Source organism: Sesamum indicum, linkage group LG7, assembly GCF_026168435.1.
Source record: "Sesamum indicum cultivar Baizhima isolate 11 linkage group LG7, ASM2616843v1, whole genome shotgun sequence".
Lineage (NCBI taxonomy): Eukaryota > Viridiplantae > Streptophyta > Magnoliopsida > Lamiales > Pedaliaceae > Sesamum > Sesamum indicum.
The window spans coordinates 11122990-11148880 of record NC_142663.1 but is presented as its reverse complement, the minus strand read 5'-3'; the positions used below and the strand labels follow the sequence as shown (position 1 = coordinate 11148880).

At 33.5% G+C, this 25891-nt stretch overlaps 3 protein-coding genes across 7 annotated transcripts; all 3 read left to right on the top strand.

Annotated features, from left to right (window-relative positions):
• The first annotated feature begins 483 nt into the window (after positions 1 to 483).
• LOC105166541 (diphosphomevalonate decarboxylase 1) lies at positions 484 to 6473 on the top strand. Its single transcript, XM_088882754.1, has 10 exons — positions 484 to 908; positions 1478 to 1676; positions 3139 to 3202; positions 3535 to 3598; positions 3680 to 3760; positions 4381 to 4467; positions 4663 to 4820; positions 4910 to 4958; positions 5382 to 5506; positions 6038 to 6473. The coding sequence occupies exons 1-10, from the start codon at positions 690 to 692 to the stop codon at positions 6258 to 6260; spliced, it is 1269 nt and encodes a 422-aa protein (XP_088738880.1). The 5' UTR covers positions 484 to 689; the 3' UTR covers positions 6261 to 6473.
• A 1445-nt stretch (positions 6474 to 7918) lies between these two features.
• Positions 7919 to 18872, top strand: LOC105180299 (Sodium Bile acid symporter family). 5 transcript variants are annotated; one of them, XM_088882717.1, is made up of 14 exons: positions 7923 to 8238; positions 8354 to 8450; positions 10678 to 10785; positions 10893 to 10960; positions 11379 to 11457; positions 12715 to 12773; positions 12872 to 12940; positions 14107 to 14220; positions 14913 to 14934; positions 15625 to 15692; positions 16932 to 17017; positions 17850 to 17979; positions 18217 to 18318; positions 18390 to 18872. In XM_088882717.1, exons 1-14 carry the CDS (start codon positions 8023 to 8025, stop codon positions 18462 to 18464), a joined length of 1293 nt encoding a protein of 430 aa, XP_088738843.1. In that variant the 5' UTR covers positions 7923 to 8022; the 3' UTR covers positions 18465 to 18872. The 5 variants fall into 5 exon arrangements, 2 of the variants coding, with proteins under 2 accessions (XP_088738844.1, XP_088738843.1); XR_016066430.1 differs by lacking the exon at positions 18390 to 18872 and having other exon boundaries at positions 7919 to 8238; positions 16932 to 17058; XR_016066431.1 differs by lacking the exon at positions 18390 to 18872 and having other exon boundaries at positions 7919 to 8238; positions 16932 to 17058; positions 18131 to 18269.
• Positions 18873 to 22507: 3635 nt separating this feature from the next.
• On the top strand, positions 22508 to 25251 carry LOC105180097 (nifU-like protein 4, mitochondrial). The gene is made up of 3 exons (XM_011103746.3): positions 22508 to 22826; positions 23301 to 23462; positions 24652 to 25251. The coding sequence occupies exons 1-3, from the start codon at positions 22598 to 22600 to the stop codon at positions 25113 to 25115; spliced, it is 855 nt and encodes a 284-aa protein (XP_011102048.2). The 5' UTR covers positions 22508 to 22597; the 3' UTR covers positions 25116 to 25251.
• Positions 25252 to 25891: the final 640 nt, after the last annotated feature.

Below are 25891 nucleotides of genomic sequence, written 5' to 3'. Positions count from 1 at the left end.
ATTTAGAAAATAAAATAAAGAGATGGAACCAATGTGTCTATTTATTCCTATTCTTGTCTTAAGTCTTTTAAATAAAATTAAAAGGTTAATTATACACTCATTCGGAAAAGATAAAATTATTTTTTTTCAAAAAATAAATAAATTATATTTACACTTCTTTCGAAAATTATTCGTCTATATATGATCATTTTTCATTGAAACGGATAATATTAACGCCGACAGTAAAACATTATAATTTTTTATTTTAACCATTATTTAACATTCTTATATATACTTTGTACTAATAAATTGATAATTATAATATATGTATATAATGAAGTTAATATTATTATATTTTGTTTCTATTTAAATACAAAATGATTCCAATTTTTGTCTTAAGTTTATTGAAATAAAAAATAAAATAAAATATTCTAATTAGGTGGGTCCCACGCTCCCCTAATTTTCCTATGAGATGGAAACTCATTCACTCCAAATTCAACAATGGTGGCACACAACACATGCGCATATACATACAACCACCAATTATATATATATATATATGTTCCCCACTGAGTAGTTCAGATTTGATTTATATATATAATACCTAACATTTTCCTCCTCATTGCTGAGATCCCATCAACAACGCACGCTGTGTTGACGCCATTTTTTCAGTATCCGGTGGACATAGGAATCGACGACTGGGCGGAGGAATGGCGGCGGACAGCGGGAAGAGTTGGGTTTTGGCGGTGACGGCGCAGACGCCGACGAATATAGCAGTGATTAAGTACTGGGGGAAGAGGGACGAGGAGCTCATTCTCCCGATCAATGATAGTATTAGTGTTACTCTGGACCCTGACCACCTCTGCACCACCACTTCAGTCGCCGTCAGCCCCGCCTTTACCCACGACCGCATGTGGCTCAACGGCAAGGTATTGTTGGTTTTATGCTTGTTGATTTGGCTGTCGTGGTCGTCTTATGTGTTAATTGTTAGTTGTTGATGTTGGTGGGTGACTCTGGGGGGTTTATACTAGTATCGGTCTTTCATGTTCTTCGCGTTTCATAACTGGTTTTTGTTTTTAGTATGTGGCTGTGTTTAAGCTTGGGAGGGACTTTCGTCCGCTTTTGTAATTTGAAGACAGCGATTTTAGGGAAGCGAGATTTTTGCTAGTTCAGTCATTCATTCATTTTGTTTCCCAATTAAGTAAAATCAGTGGTGCTCTGTTCTCTGTTTCAAAGTGAATGTGTTCTGTATCTTTAAATGAATGTGTTTGTCAGGAGAAAGGTTCAAATCAAATTGGTCTCACATGTTAGGAAGTTTTAATGTTCAAAGCCCTCTTGTATGGTTGTGTTTTATCTGCCATGCAAATTCTCGTTCTGTTTCCGTAAGATTTCAAGATGTCTTTGCGTTTTCAGTTTTTTTACTGGTGCTTGAAAGTGAAATAATCAAGCATAAGAATACTGATATCTTGGTACTTCTATGAATTTATGGGTACCGTAGGAGGTATCTCTTTCTGGAGGCAGATACCAGAATTGTTTAAGGGAACTTCGATCACGTGCTAGTGATGTTGAGGATGAGCAGAAGGGCGTCAAGATCACAAAGAAGGACTGGGAGAAGCTGCACGTGCATATTGTTTCATATAACAATTTCCCCACTGCTGCTGGTTTGGCTTCATCAGCTGCTGGTTTGGCGTGCCTAGGTAAATAAGTTCCCTTGACCCTTGCATAGAAGATCATGGTATAAAGCTTTTTGCTTCCATATTGAGCATTGGTCCTAGGTAAAATAAGTTCCCTTGAGTCTTGCATAGAAGATCATGGTATATTGCTTTTTGCTTCCATGTTGAGCATTGGTCCTAGGTAAAATAAGTTGATTGCCTTTTGCTTCCATGTTGAGCATTGGTCCTAGGTAAAATAAGTTGATTGCCTTTTGCTTCCATGTTGAGCAATTGGTCCTCTTGCAAATCTGTAAAGAAATATCCACAACTGGAACTTCTTGGAATTGTTTTACTCCTTCAGGACATTTATGACACTATAATGAATCGGATAATTTCATATTTTTAGAATGGTCTGTGCAGACACTCAATGAAAAATGAGCTGTAGGTGGTTCAGGCATCTATGTGGTCGTACAATTTGTGTAAAGTGAACTTTTCCTGGTGTGTGTGTGTATATATATATATATATATATATCTTTGTTTGTCTTTAGCTTGTGTCATTTATCCCCCTGGTTAGGTTTCATAATAGGCGTGCTTACTTTTCACTTATATGCTAGTAGTTTACTACTTCTATTCATCTTACACTGGTTAGTCTTAATAGATGTCCTTAAAATTTACTTCTATGCTAGTAATCTACTAGTCCTACATGGCTGTCTTTTCAAATATACCTTCAATATGTCAGGGGACAAACTAAAAAATTTGTGACTTAATGTTCAGAATCTGGTTTTTCCTGCCTAATTGAAAGGTATGGATAGAAAACAAGTACATGTGATGCACGACCAAGTATTAAGACTATTTGCTTTGAATGTCAAAAGAAAAAAGAAAGAAAAGCAATGTGAATAGGAGAAAAGTACTTGCACAAACTCCTTTAGAAAATATTGAAGGGGTTTTATGAATTAAGTTGATTTATGAAATTGGACGGTGCTCTGTTATTTTCCTTGTGAATTCACGAACCCAAAGATTAAACTGACATCAATATCACTGTGTACAGAATCTGAATCATGGTATGGTATCAAAGTCGAGCTAAATGCCTGCCTTTAACAATGACATTCACTTCCCATTTCATTTATTTATGGTTTATTTTCAAATGAGTGTGGCTGTCGGCGCGCTTGACTTGATATACTGTCTGTTGGGATACAATGCTTTCTTTGTGCTAAAAAGTTCTTGATGTGTATTTAGTTTCTTTAAGAAGTGGACAACTATAATATTGTTATAGTCTCTCATGAATTCTAACATTGAATTTGGAACTTTTTTTTTGACATTTTATTGGTGGGATGACTATCTATAGACAAATTCATGTGTGTTAGAAGCATTGAATATTGATTGGAACTTTTTGAACTAAAAGAATTGCAAATATGTCAAACATAATATTGTTTTAATGGTTTCTTTGTTAGATGATAAATTTGTTAACTCAATGAAAAACTGACATTTCCTTGTTTGATTCTTCCAGTTTTTTCCCTTGCTAAGCTAATGAATGTAAAAGACGATCATGGCAGATTATCTGCCATTGCAAGGTAATTATGATATTTTGATCTACAATATTTGAAGTTGATTGTTCTGTGACATGTGTCCTATACTTGTTCAGAAAATTACACTAAGCCATTCTATGCATTCTTCAATAACTTGTGAGTTTTTGTTCTGTTTTTCTTTTCCTATAAATTTCACGATACATTGGTAAGCATGAATTTTATTGATATATCAGTACTTGCCAAAACACATATGTATGTCTATGTTTTTTTTTCCCTTAATAGTGAGTATGCTTTGTCTTGAATTTTCACTAAATGAGGATCCTCTAGTGTTGTGAGGGATTAGCAAACATTAAATGGTTATTTTGTGTCACATCCAGGCAAGGTTCAGGAAGTGCTTGTCGCAGTCTGTATGGTGGATTTGTGAAGTGGATCATGGGAAAAGTATGTTGAGCTTTAAGTTTCATGTGGAAAAGCATGTTGATATTTGTTGCTTTTCTAATTCATTCTCTTTGATGGTTGAAGGAGGAAAATGGAAGCGATAGCATTGCTGTTCAACTAGCAGATGAGAAGCACTGGGATGATCTTGTTATTATTATTGCAGTGGTGGGTACCCACTCCTACTCTGGCAACAATATATTATACTTCACCTTCTTCATGTGTATTTAGATACCTGTTTGCATGTTTCTCTTCTCTACTTATATTTGTTTTCACCAGCATGAAAATTGAAACTAGTCTCTTAATCAATCAATTATTTTTCAGAAATTAATTTCTCTTTTGATGGTTTTAAATTTCATAATTGTGCTTTGGTTCAAATGGTTTGCTTCCACTAAGAATTGTCTAAGTGAGAGTATCAGCACTTTCACTTGTTATTTTTCTGCTGATTGAAAATGACAATTATCTTGGATGCAGCTATTTAACTGTCTCCATTTTTCATGCCACTTACACTGATTATTCTAAGTTTTCTTCTGCTAGGAAGTAGTGATTACTGTTCCTATATTAATACTAGATGTATTTGATATTTAATTGGAACTATTCTGGTAGACATCATTATATGATAAAGTGTTTTAGCTTTTAAGCTGAAGATTTTATTGCTCTCTGTGAGTGAATAACACCTTTAAACGCTCATCAGGCCTCTTTACCTCCTAGATGTATTGGTTGTCTCTGATAATTATTCTGCTGGAACCTTCAATTTTTGTTATTAAATGTGTTTCCGGTGTTTTCAGGTAAGCTCAAGACAAAAGGAAACGAGTAGTACCTCAGGGATGCGTGAGACTGTTGAAACCAGTATGCTTATAGAACACAGAGCAAAGGTATACTAGAGTCCTTACTGGTTCTCATAAGAACAGGGTTGATATCACCTATCAGTATATGTGGAAATTGTTATTTGTCCTTGGTCACACTGAGGCCCTTAACTCTGTTCACTATCCGGTTTTTGATTGGATGGTCATATCTCTTTCAAGTTAGACCTGAAATTCCTTGTCTTACTGTATATTGAAATTTTGCAGGAAGTAGTACCCAAGCGCATAGTAAAGATGGAGGAAGCAATAAAAAATCGTGATTTTCCAGCTTTTGCTCGTCTCACATGTGCAGACAGTAATCAGTTTCATGCAGTCTGCCTGGATACCTCACCCCCTATATTCTACATGAACGACACATCCCATAGGTGGGATTATAGTTTCCTTATATTTTCTGTTATGACGTATTATGTTTCATCAGCTATTCAGCTTTATTTGTCTTGCCTTTTCTCTTCAGGATAATCAGCTGTGTTGAGAAATGGAATCGTTTTGAAGGAACACCTCAGGTTTATCTCTTTCTTTTTGCAACTATTTTTGGTTAAAAACCATGAGGTCATTACGAAATTCTCAACAGTCGTATCATGACAGGAATTTTATAAGTGAGAAGAAACATTATTTCAAATTACATGCTCCTCTTCAGTCCTCGAGTCTTGGTTTGCGCTATTTTGATAATTTGAGTAGTTGATCTTTCTTTGGCCCTTCTCCCATGGAAATATCTTTCTGCTACATAAATCCAATTTTGCACTTTATATTATACTCTATCTTTCCCATGCTTTTAGGAACAAAAGTATTAACATTGCTCTAGTGCCTGATTGTTTTTCTTTAGTGCATTTCTATCTGAATCTGTGGGGTTCCTGTTCATGAATGCATTAGCAGTTACCTGTAGACTGCTTTCAGTCAGAAGGTATCTAACAACAAGCCTTTCACAGGTTGCTTACACTTTTGATGCTGGGCCGAATGCAGTACTAATTTCACATAACAGAAAAGCTGCTGCACTTTTGCTTCAGAGGCTTCTCTTTTACTTCCCTCCTCAGGCAGACGCTGATCTAAACAGGTAATTATCATACGAGCAAATTGTACAACTATGTTCCTTCTCACTACCAAAAAAAAAAAAGAAGAAGAAGAAGAGAATATTAGCTGCAAAACATTAAATGACAATGTTATTAAAGTGATACAAAAAAATTTATTTGGTCACTATAATATTTTTATACTTGTGATAATTGTTGCTTTATAGTTGTCACTAGCCATAATTAGTGATAAAGATTATGCATAAAACTTTTGTTATATAAATAATTAGTGACACAGTGTATAGTTACAATATTATATTTGTTATCACTACATATTTACCACTAATTGTTTATAGTGAATTTTATATATACAATTCTCATCAATGATATTGTGATAAGATCAAAATTATTATCATTTCATATAACCTTAAGATTAAGTTTGTTAGTTTTTTGTCATTAATATTTATCTTTTGTTGTTGTGTCTATTATTTACTCCCGGCACCAGTCCATTTGCTATGCATTTCTGAGTTCTACTATGATTATGTGCTGTATGCTATATGATTTTCCCTGTTCTGCAGTTATGTTATTGGTGACAAAACGATATTACAAGATGCTGGCATTCAGAACGTGAAGGACATAGAAGCTCTAACTCCACCTCCAGAAATCAAGGACAACACTCAAACCCAGAAATACAGAGGAGATGTCAGTTATTTCATCTGCACTAGACCTGGGAGAGGTCCTGTGGTACTAACCGACGAAAGTCGATCTCTTATTAATCCTGAAACCGGGCTGCCCAAGTGAAGAAGGCTTGAGCATTTGAGGTTTGAATGTGTTTTAACCAGGCGAAATTGTTGCCTTTTTTCTTTGTATTATGTTTAGTGTGTTACTGCTATTACATGGTTCAGTTTCTTGGACAATTTGTAATCTTAATATCAGGTTCTGTTTTTGCTACATTATCAAACAAATTTGTGTAAAACATCGGTAACAAATAAATTCTGGTTATTGAGTTTTTCATTTGCTTGTTATTGGCTACAGCTTTCATGACATAATTCTCTTTTCCTGTTAGATCTTCTAAGAATGCTACAAGTCATGAGGAAAAGGTAAATCATATCTACATCCATAAGAATATATCTAATTACACATAATCTTTGATTATTTGTTATATATATTAAAAAGAAAAACTATATTCTCTTATCAATTTTCACTTTTCTATCTCCTCTCTTCAGCTTTCTTTTCTTCTCTCAATAACTTTTTATAATATTTTTGTTGATTTATCCAATTAAAATATATTTTTTCAACATTGATAGAGCATGATATTGTCAAACCAAAATTTCAGCTTAAAATCTTCTTTTTGTTTGTCTAATTGGGAAGTTGCTTAAAAAACTTTTAACATTTAAGATTGTCAAGTAACTATTTAAAACTAATATCAAAGTTGAAAGAACGAAAACTTACTCGATGAATTTGATTCATTTTTAGCTATCTTGAACAAATAAATGCAATAAATATATTACTTTTGAAATTCTTGTATGGCTTGTTAATATCAAAAGAAATAACTATGTACGGTTAAGTATATAGTATAGTAATTTAAATTTTTAAGTCATAATTTTCAATTAACGGAATTTTCGTAATATACATGTACTTGAAAATAAAATACTTAACTAATAGTATTTCGAATATTGATTTCCACTTTTTTCGTGTTTTACATAACCTTTATAGAATTGGTGTAGAGGTGGATGCTGGTGAATATACTCATCTACTATCAACAATATTCTCCGATTGGATGCTTTATTATCAACTTAATAAAAGTTTTACCTCAAAAAAATAAAACAAACTACTTATATCTCTATGTGAAAAAATCACATTATGCATTCATAGACATTGTTACCTTAAAAGATCATTGCTAAAATAAATTTGAGCAAGTTGTACCCTTACCATTTCTCCAACCAGATTGGTCATTCCATCCAAGTTAAAATGGTCACTCCAGGATAAGAAAACAAAATTTTTTTTGGATTATTTACAGATAACAAGTGAAATTATAAACATAAAATAATCTTTTTAACAGGACAAAATGATTTTTAATTAATTAAGTTTATTTTAAAAGTGATTTTTCTTAAAACACTATCCAATACATTTTTATATGCTTTTTATGTTTTTCTACAAATGCTGTCCACTTTTGACTCTACTATAACTTTCAATTTTATTTTTATTTTTACTATAATTACTTCTCTAAAAACACAAGTTTTTACAAACATTCATTTATAATTAGATGGATATTTTAAAAATTTACATATCCAGGCGGGCTAAATAATTTTGAATTAAATAAGAATGTATTTATAATTAAATAAATATTTTAAAAATTTATAAATTCGGGCAAAACAGGTAAGTTTTAATTTAATAAGAATGTATTTATAATTAGGTTAGAGCTGATGGTTGTGAATGTAATTTATACTTTTTCTAATTTTAGCATTGTTTTTGTTATTTCCTAACAAGGACGAAATTGCAATTGTTTGTGGTTGAGAACGATGTAATTCTTGGGTTTGTATAGCTAGAAGGCGTACAGTTGATGTTTGCAACCACAGCCACAATGGCCGGAGCACTGCGAGCCCTGAACCTAAAGCCTCCGACTGGCGGAACTCCCTCTTTCAGGCGTCAGATTCAGCTTCCTCTGGCTACGCGGTCGCCATTCTCCGGCGATAAGTTCAACGCAGCGCATTTTACATGGAAACTCCGTGCAGTTGCTAGAGTGGGCAGTATAAGAGCTAGTGCAGAGTACCGTCAGGTTCCCTCCACTCTACCTCTCGCAATTTCGTTTAATTTGCAGGGACAGTTTCAGCGTTTTTTTGTTAATTTATTTCGATTGTTCTTTGAGCGAAAAAGTTGGTGGATCGTTTCAGGGAAATGATGATAGGGAAAACCGACTTCCACAAGTTCTGAACTCGAATTGGAGCACACGATTGTCGAAGTTTGCGGCTGATAATTTTTTACCTTTAGGTATTCCGGAGGTGCATCTGTCTATCTGTCTGTATGAGTACCATTTAGACCCCTACAATAATTGGTAGAGATAATTACACTCCCGGTACTGATGTTTGGTGTAAGTGTAATTACATGTTAGACTCTTTTTGGTTTACATCTAATAACATATGTAATTTCTCAAATCACAGGGATCTATATTTAATAACACCAAACCTCAGGGAGGGGAGTGTAAATTATCCTATGAATTGGTTAAAATCTCTTTAACTATAAGTAGTTATTTCATAAATAACAATATACTTAATTAATTAACATTATTAATAATATCTTATTCATGCACATTTAAAGTTAATTAATTTTATCTTTCATATTGTATTTCATTAAATAATTATAATAAAAATTCGAATTGTGCAAACACATAAAGTGTGCTCCTCTTGCTAGTTATTTCTCAAGGCTCAAAGATGTTTGAGTAAATTATGAACTGATTAAAGCAGCCTGAGCTATATTCAGTTTTGTCACAAGTAACTATGTCTTTAATTAATTAGTTCTATTCATGCAAGTTTAAAGTAATTCGTCTTATCTTCCTTTTGTTTTATTTAATCAAACAAATATTATAAAATTTTAAATTGTGCACATGGATGAAGTATGCTTGATCACTAATTTATTCTTTGTTTTCTTTTTCCCTTTTCAAAAATAAATATCCTTGCTTACACTCCTGACCCCGACCTTGATTACTTTGAACAAAATAAACTACTTTTGGAGAAGTTTCAATACAGCAGAAGCAAGGAACATGACTCAAACATATTAATATGGTTCTATGGGTTTAACAATGCTATTTTATAGCAGGCAAATAAAATGAAGCATAGGATGTGATGCGCAAAAATGTTACCACAAAGCCTATAAATGTTTGTTCGTTACATGCAAATTCTGATTACTGTTCTTGAATTTGTTGCATTATCTCCTTTAACTTGTCTAATGATGTTGTTGCACACGCACTATGGGTGATGCTTTACCCCATATACTATTATTTACTTTTAGATATGATGGTTGTCGAATCCACCAAAAATAATTCCTACGAACATCTTTGTAGAAGTGTGAGTAGGGTCGAATCCATAGGGATTGGTTTTAAATTAATTCCTTCAAAAAATAAAAATAATTAGGGGGATTTTTTTATTGTGAAGAAGAATAAAAATAAAAACTAAATTAAATTAAAAAGCTAATAAAATTAGAAGAAATAAATATAAGGGAAGAGTGAATATTCTAGTTAAAGACAAGATCATGCTTAATTCCACGGTCGATCATAGATGCAAAGATAACAATCAATCGGCCATTGGTACAACCTAATGACCTCACCTTTACTTACCTTGTGGATAGTCAAGGAACATCCATTGACTAAATCCTTAATTAGTAAACAACCTTGGGAACGTCCTCAAGATTTAATTTACCGACAACATTAAGAACTATAAAGGCCCAATTCTAACCAATAAATTCCTACGAGGATTTATTTAAGTTAGATTGTGCATTACCCACAACATAATCGAAAACTTCTACATAATCAATTATGCTATGTTACTATTAATTATTGAACTAAATAAACAATTACGGATTTGCAAGTTCAATTGGCTAGGCAAATATTCTTGACAATGAATAACATTACCTATCATTCATAAATCAGATTATTTGTAATAAAAGCACATAGAACAACACAAATATCAATATGAATGAAAGTAGAAAGCATTCACCAAGTCTTCGACCGGAATGAGAGAACTAGTTAGACATGCTCATGGAAGAATGCATGAAAAGCAAAGTAAGAAAATATTATAAAAACGTAGAGATCTCAAAAGTTCAAAAGTTGACTCATAAAGTGAACTACATCACATATATATAATAACTAGATACCTAATTCTACTAGGATTAAAAGTAAATTCCTAATTGAACTAAAAGACTTATGGAAATAAAATTATAATACTAGTTAAACTCCTTATTCATCAAAAGGTAATCCAAACAGTTCCAAATTCTTGCAAAAAATTGAGTTTGAGTCTTTGTCCGAATTTCCATTTTGGTGCTTTTCTTCATTTTCCATTTGATTTGTCCTAATGCTGCAAAATAACATTTAATTAGGAGCATTTTGATCACAAAAGGTCAAAATATCACATGAAATAAGCACAATATGCGATCCTATCAAGAGTTGACTTAAACTTGCAAGCTTTCTGTTTAATCTAACATATTTGCATAATGGTGCTTGCAGCTCTCGTCTCTGGTGTAGTGTTAGGACTTGCAAATCCGAGCCTTGGTTGTCTTGCAGATACATATTATCTATCAAAATTTAGCACTTTTGGAATATTTATAATTTCAGGTTAGCTTTATTTTAAAAACGTAGTTTCTTTTACCTTTTCCATTATTGATATGTTAGTTTTCAAACTTTCGTTCATCTAATGTTTTGTCACTGTTTTCATTATACAGGATTGACGTTACGCAGTGATGAAATTGGAGCAGCTGCTGAAGCATGGCCAGTTGGACTCTTTGGACTGGTATTACCTTGAATTCCTGTTCATATCCTGGTTTTTCTTTCTAGAATCTTCTTTTTTGTTTTTGTGATAAGGGACAGGGGGTTTTAGGCTGGGATCGGGTGGCAGTCTCTGGCTACGTGTGCTTAAAACTGAAGCCGATCAGCCCAAACCTTATTCTGAATACGTACATAAATAGTCTGTACATGCTGTTGTGTGAGTGTCACAAGTTATGTGGTGAATGCAAGTTAAGTGCGTGTAGAAGAGGACCACTTCAAAATCCTAAAACTTTTCATGTTCCAGAATCTGTTTGCATAATTTCTGAAGTTGTTATCTTATGTAAATTCTTCGTTATGAGTCTCATTGTGTTGATATATTAGTGTCCACAGTAATCTCTCAATTTCGTAACGAGAGACTGACTCTCAACTCCATTGTAATGCAGGCTTCAATTTTAATTTTCACTCCCTTCTTTTCAAAAATCATTTTGCTGCTCAAGCTCCAGCCACAAGAGTTTGTTACAGGTTCGAAGGATTGTGCTTTGATATTGCAATGGATATTTGGATGTCATTTTTTTGGATCAAATGGAGTTTCTAGAGGATGATTAGTTATTGGGAAAAGATGTTTCTCTTTGAATCTTTGGAAGTTCTATGGGGTGTGTATGCTCGTCTTACCAAAAAGGCAATCAAAGCTTTGAAGGTCCTACTTTTACTAATCGCATGATGATTTTAAGGTTTCTTGATATGAGCCAAACTAAGATTCTTCTTGCTTTCTCTAGTTTCTTTATACCTTTGTTCACTCATGCTAGCTGATAATCTTTTTATTCTAAGTTTTTTTTTTTCCCATATTTTTCCATCTGTTAGTCTTCTTCAGTCGATTTTACTTGTTTAGAGAATTTAAATTGTATATTTTGTCCTTTATACTTATATATTTATATGATTGTCCATGTTGTTTTCCAGATTGATATAGAAAGTTTACTTAATTGCAGGCTTGCGTCTTGATAATGTTCTAGTCTTTCTGTACTTCTTCTTAATAATGCTGTATGCAGAAGAGTTTATTGTGCACACCATCTTTCTAGTAATAAAAATTATAATTATGGATTTTGTTTTCTGTATAGCTTGTTCTTAAGCTGTGACATTCATCTCTATGTGTTTTTCCATTTGCTCTATGTTATATTTTCCCTTTTTGAGTTAAACGAGTCAATTCATGTTTTACTGGGTTGTAAATTGCTAGTAACCAAGGCATTGTAGGTTTTAAGTTGGCTTCTTTCTAGTTTTTAAGGAAGAAACTACAATATCGACTGAAAATGGAGAGCATGAACTGATGGGTAATAGAAAATGATCTAAATTGTAGATTCATCTTTTTTTCTTCCATCGCAGTTGAATTGTCTCATACCAATCCATTAAGTTTTAAGAATTTATTAGTCAACCATTTTCCCACGAGTAAAATGGATAGTTGTTTCCTTTATTGATTTTGATATCCTTGTCAAAATATTCTTCCCTGGTTTTACTTATCTCTGCCAACACATTGGAATGTATTGCCTTTCTTTTCTACGCAGTAGCTTAATATTGAGAGAAATTAGATATTGCTGCTGTCATTCTAGCCAACCCCAAGAAACAAAACCCTAACATAAGGGCAAGAGGAGATATAATTGTGACTTATTTTGTTTTTCATTTCAATGATTTGTTTTCTATTAATCTGTGCTTCTTTTTTCGAGAGAGGGGTTGCAGAGTTCTATCGTACTCCTAACTCCCCCCCCCCCCCGGCCGCGGTTTATACAGGACTTGCTATATTTAGCTGTATGCCTACAACATTATCTAGTGGAGTGGCGTTAACTCGGGTAAAATGCACTTTCCAATATTGTACTTGCAAATGATTTTCAGATCAGAGCGAAAATTGCCATTAGTTTGACTGCAGGTTTGATTTGATAAAACACAGCTTGCTGGAGGGAACTCTGCTCTTGCTCTTGCTATGACTGTGATTTCCAATTTATTAGGAATCTTATTTGTAAGTTCTAGAGCTGGCTACTGATGTACCATAAGTTCAAAATTCTTTTTTGCATGAATATGACACCATTTGTTGCAGAATGACATTATACCTACACTTTGTGCATCTAATGCCATGGAGCTGCTTAACTGCTGTCATGTACTGTCATAAAGTGTGAATAAGCAAAGGAAAAAGTGATGCCAATTACATGAAACTGGAAACTCCTTGAAAGAGAACCAAATCTAGAATTGAAATCACTAAAAAAACTTCTTAATTGTAAGAAGTTAAGGGTAATCTTCTCCAAAAATTGGGTACAAGTTAATTATTGTGTATTTCTGAATGAGAGCTGGTAGAATGAGTTTTTCTGTACAAGAAAAATAGTTGCACGATTTTTTTGGATGTAAGAGTTTCTTTTCAGGGTTTTGAGTTTTTTTCCTAATATATTTTACAAACCATTCCTCTTGTCCAACTGTGGATTACTATAGCCAACCACAATATTGATGCACTGTTTTCCCCAAAATTTGTTAGGAGAAGGAAAAAAGAATCTTGTCTTAGGTGTATTTAGGAGAAGCCACTTCATGGCTGGGTGACCACTTGCTTGTTTCTAATGTCAGCCTGGGATCTAGTAAGCTCTTGTCCGTCTCTCCAGTTTTCGTGGATTTGGTTTATAGTGTAAGCAAGACTAGTTTCATATTAATCTAATCTGGTAGGATATTGTGACATCTTTACTAACAGTCAGCTAGCCAATCACAACCATGTGGTTAGTGAAGGGCTTGCACAACCATGTGGTTAGCCAATCACTACTGGTGGGGATAGTTGCAAATGTGTGTGTAGGGCTTGGCAGGCAGCAATAATGTTGCCATGCCAGCCAATTGTTTTGGCATGGTAGTGCTGGTTTTGTATGTCCTTGCTTTTCTTTGTTCTATTTTGTTTTTTAAAACTTTGGATAAAGAACATCTAGAAATCACTCTGAGGTAAGGTTAATTTGGAGTTGAAATTTGTCCTTATGGTCCCATAATTATTTGAGAGGTGAACAAGGCCTCTTATGCAGACCATATTCTGTGGACTTCTATTTCTTACGAATATCATTGAATAGGTCTTCTGCTTAAAATTAGCTCATTTATTATGTCAAGCAACATTTCCTAATTCCTACAATCTGAAATGATTAATTTAGTGTTGCATAGCAGATACCATTTTCTGTCTCAAAATTCATAGCTGCTGGAGTTGGTGTATCGGTCCCAACCGAACGCTTGTTGAGAAGCCTTGTTCTCACACTTTTAGTTCCTCTCATATTGGGAAAGGTGAAGCGTTTTTTGCTTTGCTAGTATAGCAACTCTAGTTTATTTGCCACTGTCATCATTTGTATATAAGATGTCCTAAAATTGTTAATGAATAATGCAACATTTTCCATATTGAAAGGGTATAAAACTAATTTAGAGACATTACGCAAGGAGTGGTTGTCTCGACCTACTTGAAAACTTGGAAAATCATTTCGTTGAGGCTCTTGATATTTTCACTGAACTTTTGACCTGTTTGTCTTTTGGAAAAAACTAGTGTGTGCATAAGAAATAATATCCTTAATTTCAGGTTACATATTGTATGATCACATTTTGGTAAGCATTTTGGCTAAACAATCATCTTTTCTCAGTTGTGGCAGGTTTGTAAATGGCTGAGCTTTCTGGTACCCCGGAATGAGTTACTTGTCTGAATTTGCTTTTACTTTACGCTGTTCCGGGAAATTTATTCTTTGTTACTATCATTAAGATCTTATGCTAAAAATAGGAAAGGACAATAAAATCTAGAAGATCATGACTGCAAACAAAAACTTTAATAATTAAGTGGGATATATCTGGATCAAAGTCGTAAATTTTAGCAACAAGAAATGTGATTGATGTGTTTGTGACATGAATTCTTGCATAGAAAGGACTTATTTTTCTCTGATTACGACTATCTAATGCTGTTCACATATCTCTGTTTCTTTCTCAATCAACAGGTTGCTCGAGAACTGTTTAAAGGTGAGATGCCTCAGAGTGTATTTAATGATGCGTAATACTATGGATTTGTCTGTCTTTCCCTATTATGTCTAGTACCAGGTTGGTCCATTCAGAACAGTGTGTAATAGAACTGATGTTTATATCTATTTGCGTTCGCTTATGGTTGCTGAACTCCCTGTGCAAATATTAGATTCTCTACTCAAATTTGCTAGTTAGTATTTATTAATTTCGTAATTTTTTAATGATAAGTAATGTTCCGTAAACTGCTTCAAAATTTTAAGTTATATTCAGTTATTACAATAAGAAGGCATATTCAACATCAGCAAATATTTTTATCTTATCATTAGTTTTGATGTATCCAGTGTTCAAGTACTAATTTAGCAATTATGGAAAGTGATTCTTTCTGTATTATTATAGCAGAGTAGCTGTGAGATTGTGCATGGTGGACCAATCAAATGAAATGAGTTTTGAGACTTTTTTATTGAAATCATGAATGTTCAATGCAGCCAACAACACTATCTCACTGTGTCATTCCCTCTATTGATAATATTCTATTTATAAATTTCTGGATAAAAGTCTTCTTCATAATTAATTAATCCAGGCATAAAAGTTTGGGTTTCACATGATAACATACTTCGCCCAGATGCATTAATAGAGTGTTTATGATTATATTGCTTTTCTCACTTGACACATTTATGATTTACCTTGCAGGGGTAGCCAGTTTTGCAGATGGAAATCGTAAGCTTTTGGCAATGATTAGTGCAGTCTTTCTTAGTTTCGTGAGATCCACTGTTGGCTTTGCTATCATGTTTCACTTACATTTTCATTTGTCATTGTAAGAATCAATGGTAGAAGAGTCCAGTTCACATTGTTTTAAGTCTTAGGAAATGCATTTTTAGTACATGGGAGTAATGCCTCCAGGGTACTACTTGTGATAAATAAGGGTAAGCTAAGAAATAGCTCTGTCCTGGGGAGACCAAACATCAAGAATATTTCTCTGGAGCAGGGAACCACTGGCCCTCTCAGCTTCTTGGTCCCTGCAATTTTATAGTTATAGGATATGTGCATATTGATAGAAAACACATGGACATAATCGTATGAACAGTCTTCTCTTTTCTGTAAATTTTATTATTTATCTTAAAGGAACACTTTGATATAAATTGGAATAAGCTAATTGAAAAGAACGGAATAAGTCCAACATGAACATGATATTGAGTTCTTAAAATACTTCGTTAGCCGCAAGAAGTAAGATTGGAACATAATTTGGCTTTATGACTGGACTTGATGAAGGTAAAAGTTTCCATATTAATGTGGGGACCAGTTCCTCTTATTCGTCTGGTGCTGCCTCTTAAGAGAATGAGCATGAAAACTTGTGTGTTTTACTTCATCATTAACTGCCTTTTTTTTTCGGATGAAAGAACTATCGAGTCTGCTGTCGTACCTGTTTAGCCTACTTGTTAGCCCATGATCTGCCTAGCTGATTTGCCTATGATAGCAGGAACCAAATTGTAAAAACGTTGAAATTTAAAACTTGGGGGTGCTCCAATATGAGTGAGACGGTTGCTTAATATATATGACCTAGAATTCCAGTAGGACTTGGCGCATGTATAAGAAGCCTTTATATATATATATATATATATATCCCATTCTGCAACTTGGGCAAGTTTTCCATATGAAACTCATGTAAAACATAGAACAAATATACAGGTAGGCTTAGGATACCTAGGTCATCACTATTCTTGTTTGCTGTATGACAATCCTATCTGTTCACAGTTGTTTGGAGTTTTCATCTGTTTTTTTGTTTCCTGGTGGATTGTCATGTCCTTTTATTCCTTGGTTCTTTTCTGCAACAAAATTGACATTAATCAAACAGTTCCCTTATGTGGTTCTAGGCCAGTTAATTTGTCTTTAGCTATATTTTTAAATGTACTTTCTTCTGAAGTTATGCTTATAGAGCCACTCTTCTACTTCTGTGATCTTGATCATGATTTTGTGTCTGATCTTTGCTCCTTATGTAGGTCCCTTGGATTCAAGTCAGCAGATCAAGGGCACTTCTTTTAATGGTGAAGCCAGCAATTTTTCTTGTGGCTGTCACAATGGGAGCGTATGTTAAATTCTTGTGGCCATTTTCCTCGTTTTCTCCTCGTGGGTTTGCTTTGTTTTTGTCTTATTAAGATTTTGATTATGACTGTTACAACCGTCTCTAATTGGAATATGTTATTCAAATTCACGTAACGTATATGTTTGTAGTCTCCCATGAGTGAGTTGTGCATTATATCCATCCTAAGGAACTGCATCTCCGAAAATTCAAGCCTTATTTCATTACTAATATGGGTCATTAAAACTGGCAGTTTAAGAATTTCCAGATTTAGAAAAAGCAAAAAGAAAAAAGAAGAGTTTGTTTCCTATGCTACCACTGTTTGGTATTCTTAAAATATATTTGCTACTACTGTGCATTGTACCTGAGAATTTCTTTATTACCCGGCTTTTAATTGTTTCATTTTGAGGCCCTCTCAAGCAGTTGATAAATTGAACACTTCAAATCGTATTGTGTAGGATTCTTTTATCCCCTTGCATGTTTCAGGGTAGACAACCCGAGAAGTGAAAAGAATACATGGGTTGGCGTGGATTTTATTTATTTTGTCACTTTCAAGACTTCCTGTCTGGTCACAACTTTGTAATTAGGATTCATAGAGAAAAGGATGGACCTGCTGTTTTTGTTGATCTGATATTTCTTTCCAATTCTCATGAAATGTGAATTAGATATTCTATATTTCAATGAGTAGGAGGCTAGGAGCCCACTTAGAAGTGAATTAGACCTTATTCTAGGACTGTTGAACAGTATCAGAGTCCATGTTTAGGTGATTCTCAAATACAGCTCCTTGTATATCACTTCACTGGCTTTAAACGCAATGCACCTCTGTAACTTGTTGCAGGCTTCTGCATGCTGTCCTATTAGCTTTTAATGCTTTGGCTATTCCAAGTCTTTCACTCATGTCTGGAGGTAGTAAGTCACCTTTTGCCAAGAACGAAAACGCCAGTGCTCTTTTACTTGTTGCCAGCCAGGTGGGATATGCTTGTTCATCTACTTTACGTTCTCATTCTTGCTAAACAATATCTGTCGTATTGACATGCAAAATATTCGTGGACGAATCTAAATACTTGTACATTTACAATTAAATAAGTAAAGAAACCAAATGTGCTGAAATTAATGTAGGAGTAACAGGAGCAGCATAGTATACACGAGGAATCGAATATTGTTAATATGAAGGCTTTGCCTCGTTATCTTGCATGCTTTTGTAGAAAACCTTGCCCGTGATGGTAGCAGTTGTCGAGCAGCTTGGTGGTGCTTTAGGTGAATCTGGCTTACTTGTTCTTCCATGTGTAGCAGCGCATCTGAACCAGGTCAACCACAATTTTTCTCACCCAGTCTCATCCATAGTAAGTTTTGGCTGACATGAACAATTGTTTTGTAGATTATCATTGACTCCTTCCTAGTAAGTCTCTGGAAACAAAAGGAGGGTGAATTTGGAAATGCCAAGTCCGCATAGGCCTTGTTTTAAGAGACACACTGGGCTTTTGATGCGACTCGTCTAGGAATGGGATATAATGAGCACAGGACCCAACTGCTGATCCATCACATATCTTGGCTGAAACTCTTCTCCTGCATAAATCTAAGGTTAGTCTATCATTTCTTGGAAGAATGGCAGGACCTTATATAAATATTAATGCAGCAAGGAAACAAAGTCTCTAGTATAAAATGAGGGATATTACATTTTCCCCCTTTTCTTGAAAAGGAGTGGAAATTTACATGAAATGTCGAACATCAAAGTTGTAGATTTCAATTCCAGTATCGAAAGAGCTTTAGGATATGATGGAATTTGATCAATATCAAAACTTCAGAACTGTACAAGTGCATTGTTTTTGTGAATGTGTATGCATTTGAGTTAATATCTGAACATTATGCAAAAGTGGTGTATTTTTCTCAATAGTCAATACAACCCGATTTTGATGAATACTGCATCTCAAATTTATGGCTCCTACTTGCTTTTAGAATATCTCAAAATAAGACTTATATGTTGACATTAAAATTCTCATGAAGAACTTTTTCATGCAGTGTCACTAATACACGTTTGTGAACACTTTTAAAATCGAAGTTTATTTAAAAAATGTACTTTTCGCTAAGTGCTTTCTGAAAAGTCCTTTAAATAAAATTGTACTCGAGCATTCAAATTTATTATTCACATGAAGCCATATTTGGTAAAGCTAGTTGGAAAGTGCACATTGACATGTACTTGATGATAGTATTCTTAAGCCTCCAACCCACTCTTATCACATGTTTACTTTTTATAATTAATGTCCTCGCGTTGATCCATTCGGCACGGGATATAGACTGATTGGACTGGATCTTGTGGGATAAAGAAATCCAACTCAATCCAGTTGTGGTGATTAAACATGCGAAAACAAAATGAATGCATTAGGAAATGACTCGGGAGAAGCTGGTGACAGCTTTCATAGTACTGTTGAAGGAGACGCCTTGGCCATCGGAGGCGATTCTCTGAAGGTACTCCGGTCACCAATCGAATGGGGGAATGCTGAGCCTAGGGACGACGGATGTGTTGTTGGAAAGTTACTGGATGAGAACTTGGGCTCTGGTTTTGCCGGGGAGAGGAGGGGTAATGAGCAGTGGCGGGGCGGGTGGCAATGGGCCTGAGTTTCTTGATTGGTCCATAGCAGTGCGAATAAGTGAACAAAGGACCAATATGATACTTTTCAAAATATAAGGGATCAAAAGTAAAGAACAAAATTGAATTCGCCATTTTACTCTTAAAAAATTCAAATTTTGGTCTAGATTTTCGTTGAAAAGGGGATCATAAGTTTACTTTGAAATAAAATTTAAAATTTAGGGATGTTAATGTTAAAATAATAAAAATGATGGACTTTAGTGATTTAGACACAAACTTAAGGGATGAATTATGATATTTACCCTAAAAGCTAAATTCAGAAGGCATTTTACATGTTTAAGAATATATTCAACTAGCATTTTAATTTCTAAAAAAATTATAATCTAGATTTTGAAATCTTGAGTCGTATTGAAGTTTTTCTAATAAAATTTTAATTGATTAAATGAAGCAAATGCCTCGAATAATTAATATATATTTATATGCCCTATAAAGACCCTCCACATTACGAATGATCGTTAGTGATATCGTTGTATCGATTTTTTGTTAAAAATATTTTCCAATTGATATAATTAACTTATTCAATTTTTTAAAATTTATATTAATTGTTAAACTACTTTTTTTTTTCAATATAATGTATGGTCTATATATTTTAATTTTATTTAAAATATATTTTAAAACATGAAATATTATTTATATATGTATACAAAAATGATGTGCCATAATTACTACTTGTTATTGATAGATCCATCAAAATTTTACAATATAATAGCTCTTGTGACATACCATTTCATGTGCATATGATAAATAAATATTTTACGTGTTATAATAAATTATAAATAAGAATAAAATATATAACTAAGTCAATATAAAACTTAAAAAGTTGAATAACTTAATTATTTTATGAGTTGGGGATATTTTTTGGATCACAAAAATTGGTGTAATGGTGTTAAAACCTCCACTTTGCGTCTATAGCAATTCTTTTTTCTTTGTTTTACTACATACTAGTTCTCGTGGTATGTCATCCTTGCATGCATATAATAAATAATCTTTCACATTTTAAGATATATTATAAATAAGAATAAAATATATAAACTAACAAATCGCATAAAAAAAATCAACTTAAAATATGATCGATACAATAAAAAAATTGGTTATGTTGGTGTCAAAATAGTGGGAATCACTTTTAGAAAAAAAAAAAGAAGTAATTATAATTAATTTTTAAAAATATATAATTAGGGTTATTTTGTCATACTTAAAAATTAGTATGGTATTATGGTGTCATTAGTTGTTATTTGAGAATGCAGAGGTCTTTCTTTTTTGTGTTAGTATAAATAAATATAAGTCGATATAGTATTTTTTTAATTATTTTAATACCTAGAGAAAAATGAATCTAGTAAATTTAAGTTTTTGTTTTGGTTCTAGATGATTAACAGTTGTTTTCGCCATCGTTCTTGCTTTACTTAGAAATGTTATATAGGTTAAATTGTATTTTTTATCTTACAAAGAAGGGTCGTTGTCTTTTTTGATCCCATAACGAAAAGTTGCAAACTGCTGTTAGTTTGGCAACTAACTCATTTTTTTTGGCTTTGCTGCACGTGGGCTGATGAATTAGAGGGAAATTTACTGCCAAAATGAGCCCCCTCCTCTCTCTCTCTCTCTCTGTCCATTTTTTGTATTTCTTTTATTTTTATACTTTTTTTTTTATAACAATTCGTAATATAAGGAAATAATAACATTTCAACCTGTTTTTCTTATAATAAAATATTGTGATGTTGTGTTTGAAATAAAAGTGTGAAAAATATAATTTGGGCGCAAAAAAAGAGTATTTGTAATTTCTAATATTATTCACAAAATTGCTCAATACACAAAGCAACATGCGTTATATTTTATTATAGGGTAATATACACTTTGTACCCATGAACTATTCTTGATGTAGCATATACCTCAGAATTAACAAATATAACACTTGTCCCCTTATTTAGGTAAAAATGTCCCCCATGTCTTGACAATTATATTATTTTTAATATATTTTAGTATTTTATATATTAATTATTATGATATTATGTAATATATATTGAGCATTTTGCACTATTTTGTGGATAATATTGAAAATCTTAGATATTCCTTTTTTGGTATTAATATATATTTTATGCACTTTCATTTAAGGAAAAACAACACAAGATTTTATTATAAGAAAAACAGATTGAAACATTTCTATTTACTAATATTAAAAATTATTATAGAAAAATACAAAAATAAAGGAGAAGTACAAAAAAGGGAGAGAGGGGGTCTCATTTTGAGGGTAGATTCCGCTTCAATTCATCGTCCCACATGCAGTAAAGCCAAAAAAATGAGTTGATTGACAGACTAACGGTAGTTTGCAGCTTTCCGTTATAAATTAATGGAAAATTACTAACGGGACCAACCTTGAAACTATTTTTAACATTTTTGAGACCAGTGAATTTTCGTAAATTATGGGACCAAAAAGGGCACCAATTATTTTTTGTGGGATCAAATATGCAACTTGGTCTTATCTTAATATTTCTTAAAATATGAAAAAATTATTTATTATATGTACGTATATATGGAAGGATGACAACTAGTATCACAGTAAAACTCTGTTGCCACGTCAACTTTTGAACATTCAAATTTATTCATTACCTTTCATAAAATTTAGTGATAATTGTAATTTCAATATTTTTTTAATGAATTTATTAAAATAATCTTGAAACTTATCAACTTTAGACACTTTTATTTTTTGAATCAAATTTCCCATAGTTACTAAACAACTTATCAATCAATATTAATTATTTAATATTTTACACACAAGTCGTAGAATGATGGCACTTAGTAAAACCGCCAACCAAAGATCTTTGAATAGCGATTTTATCAGTGAAGGCCAAAAGAAGTCATCATAAGGTTTTAGCAGAAACATTAAAAGCCAAAGAACTCCCTACACCGACCTTCTTCTCCCAGAGAAACCCTGAAGAATTGAATTGATGATGAAAAACTTTGGTAGATTTTTGTACCGAACCATTCTGTATAGCTGTGGCAATGGCGGATTGCTATCGAAGCCCAACAACTCGCGAAATGTTGCTCGGGGGTTATACATATACCATCAGCTTCTTTTCTCTTCTTCTTCAGCAGTGAAAACTAGTGATTTCTCCGGTCTTACCTCGTTAAGGGCTTCTTTAGGCACCTCCTACTCCCAGAGGGATAATTTCCGAGGTCTTTTGTTTTGTGAATTCTGTTATTACTGCGCTGATTTTTTGTCTTTTTAGTCATTAGTGTGTTGGATTTTGAAAGTTTATTAGAAAATGTGATAGAGACTTGTTGAGTTTCCGGTTGTTGGTTGTTTGGACTAAGGATTGGATTGTCACTGTTGGGAAATGATCTTTTGGAGTTTTGAATTGTTGCCTAAATTGTGGAGGACGAAAGTTGTGTGAAACGATTTTTGCTCCTTCTTGGTTGTTGTTCTTTTATTTCTAGGAGCCATATTTGTGTATTTTTCATTAACAGTTTCATCTGTGTCAAAAAAATTAATTAGCTTGAGTTTGGTATGTCCTTATCTTGTTCCATTCCTCATTTCAGAGTAAAACTTAAAACTATAAAATGTTAATTTATATTTTGCATTACATTGTTGTACATGAAAATGGAAATGCTTTTATTTTTATAAGAGATCCTAACAGTTGCTTTGGACAGGGCAGAGGAGGAGCATGTTCATCCAAACACAGTCGACTCCTAATCCTGCATCTCTCATGTTCTATCCTGGGAAGCCCTTAATGGATACAGGAAGTGCAGACTTTCCCAATGCACGCACTGCTATGAGCTCACCACTAGCAAAGAACCTGTTTGGAATTGATGGTGAGAACCCATCTTCCACCATTTACATTTGTATGCTTTTGAGGATCATGTTGAAATATGAACATATGAATGATTAAGTTATGTACTGGATTATCTGTTCTGCTTTGTTTATTCACGGTTCTCATAATTGTGCTCATGTCAAATTTCAAATTTAATAGGACTGCTCATTAATCCATTGGAATTTTCAAGTTGTGTCTCAATTCTTTGGAAGTTATCAAGCTTGTTGCCTATAGAATTTCATGGTAATGGCAGTTGTCACGGAAATGTGTGTGAGTCTGTGAGAGTTTTTGTTTAATAAGGAATATCATACTCGGTGCTGGTTATCAAAACTCTATCATCTAGGGAATTTTCTTCTTATTTGCTTGTTTCTTCTTTTTATCACATTTGTGAAACACACTATATATAGTTCTAATACTTTAACCTAACCTCCTGTTAGTCTCTAAAATTTCAAAATGAGCTTGTTTGTATGTTTCATCAAGTATGGAGCAAATGGTTAATGATCCTTTAGCTATGGTATGATTGCAAAGATGCATCAGAAGCAGAAATATGTATTGTTGGATTCAATATCCGTTCAATTTAAAAGTTGGAAGAATACTTTCTTCCAAGAGTATGCGCAAGCATTTTAAATGTGTTATTTATATTCTCTTCAGAGTCAAACTTCTATCTCCTATGGAAATTAAATCTGCTTCATGAGGGAGCAATAAGTTTGTCAATATTCTAGAACTTTTGCTTTAAATCATTTATATAAGTTCGGAGGTGGTGTTTAAAATCTATATTGCCTGGATTTGTTGACACCTGTGCAATTGAAACTCGTTTTTGGTCTAATAACCTAATCACTGTATTTGTTCTTGATGAATGCAATAGGTGCAAGCTGCAGAGATGCGGCATTTTACTGCACAAGTGCATGGTTGTCGTATAAGGCTAATAGATAGTAGAACTCTGTCTCTTAAGCCAGCTTATAAGGAGTATGTGTTTAAAAATCTAGATAAGAGAACAGTGAATGCTGTGTGGTACTTATCAAAATAAATTGATAAATAGACGTGAAAAAAGTTGTCTCAGTATTATTTGTATCTTAAGATCTTGCTCATAAAATTGTCTCTGTTTTTATATAGTTGAATACTGCCTATAAACATTTGTGTTTTTCAGGCTGATCATTTATTTGATAGGTCATTTGTTACTCTTGGTGCAGGAATTACCAGGGTCTTCTTTGGAACAGATTTTGTAACCGTCACAAAATCAGAGGACAGTTCATGGGATTTTCTGAAACCTGAAATCTTTGCAGCAATCATGGATTTCTATTCCTCTGAGCAGCCATTGTTCTTGGATTCGAATACTGCAGCTTCCATGGACACAGCTATTCACGAAGATGATTCAGAGACTGTTGCTATGATTAAAGAACTATTAGAGTCTCGTATCCGTCCAGCAGTGCAAGATGATGGTGGAGACATAGGATTTGTCAGATTTGATCCTGACACCGGAATCGTGAAACTAAGAATGCAAGGCGCCTGCAGTGGTTGCCCTAGCTCCTCCGTCACTCTGAAATCAGGCATTGAGAATATGCTAATGCATTATGTGCCTGAAGTCAAAGGTGTGGAACAAGAACTCGACGCTGAAGATGGAGATGCAGCGTTAACTGGAGCACCATACGAGTAGATGAGAACTCGACTTCGTTGTGTGGAGTAGAACAGGTTTTGTAGAAAGGATACATGTTATCTCGCACAGAGACAGTCATAAATATGAAGGTTGGTTTATGAATAAATCTGCAAGTTTTTAGAAACTAACCTGAAAATCCTGTCTGTTTATTAATGGTTTCTTTATCCTACTGCATATTAATCCTCATACTGCCTTGTTTATATACATTTGCATGATGCAAAACGTGCATTTCTACAAAGTGAATTGTAGGCATCTCAATCATCTATGTATAGGGTATCTCTTTTTTTGTTGGTTAAATTACTAATGCTGCATTGCATATACTTTTTATTAAATATTTATGGTAATATGTTTTGTTACCTCGCACCGTACGGAAGGACACGATTGTCAACAGTATGGTATTGGTTCATATATAGACGATATGAAATAATTGGGATGATATTGGCATAATATGTGACCAATCCTAAATTTGCATGAAGTATACATGTGATATTAATAAAATATGTCGTGTTATAAAAAATCTAAACAGAAATATAATAAAGTAATCTTACTTATAGCAGCTGCAATGTGCCACTCATGTTTCCTTTGCTTTTCAAATTGATATTGCATAATTCACTGCACAGTATAAAATTGAGAATACAACACTATCCCAGTTGAATGTTGGAGTTGCTTCAGTATCCTCTACTTTTTGCATATATAGTACTAGACGAATAAGAACACCTCGCACCGCCTAATAGCACTAATGCAAATGCACCTGCATACTGTTTCACGTCATCAAT

Excerpts from the sequence above, each read along its gene's own strand:
- LOC105166541 (XM_088882754.1), top strand. The coding sequence starts at position 690 with ATGGCGGCGGACAGCGGGAAGAGTTGGGTTTTGGCGGTGACGGCGCAG. Across the intron at positions 909-1,477 it reads GCATGTGGCTCAACGGCAAG|GAGGTATCTCTTTCTGGAGG; the intron begins GTATTGTTGGTT and ends TGGGTACCGTAG. Across the intron at positions 4,959-5,381 it reads GTTTTGAAGGAACACCTCAG|GTTGCTTACACTTTTGATGC; the intron begins GTTTATCTCTTT and ends AGCCTTTCACAG.
- LOC105180299 (XM_088882717.1), top strand. The coding sequence starts at position 8,023 with ATGTTTGCAACCACAGCCACAATGGCCGGAGCACTGCGAGCCCTGAAC. Across the intron at positions 11,458-12,714 it reads GCCACAAGAGTTTGTTACAG|GACTTGCTATATTTAGCTGT; the intron begins GTTCGAAGGATT and ends CGGTTTATACAG. Across the intron at positions 17,018-17,849 it reads GTGGCTGTCACAATGGGAGC|GCTTCTGCATGCTGTCCTAT; the intron begins GTATGTTAAATT and ends AACTTGTTGCAG.
- LOC105180097 (XM_011103746.3), top strand. The coding sequence starts at position 22,598 with ATGATGAAAAACTTTGGTAGATTTTTGTACCGAACCATTCTGTATAGC. Across the intron at positions 22,827-23,300 it reads CCAGAGGGATAATTTCCGAG|GGCAGAGGAGGAGCATGTTC; the intron begins GTCTTTTGTTTT and ends TGCTTTGGACAG. Across the intron at positions 23,463-24,651 it reads GAACCTGTTTGGAATTGATG|GAATTACCAGGGTCTTCTTT; the intron begins GTGAGAACCCAT and ends CTCTTGGTGCAG.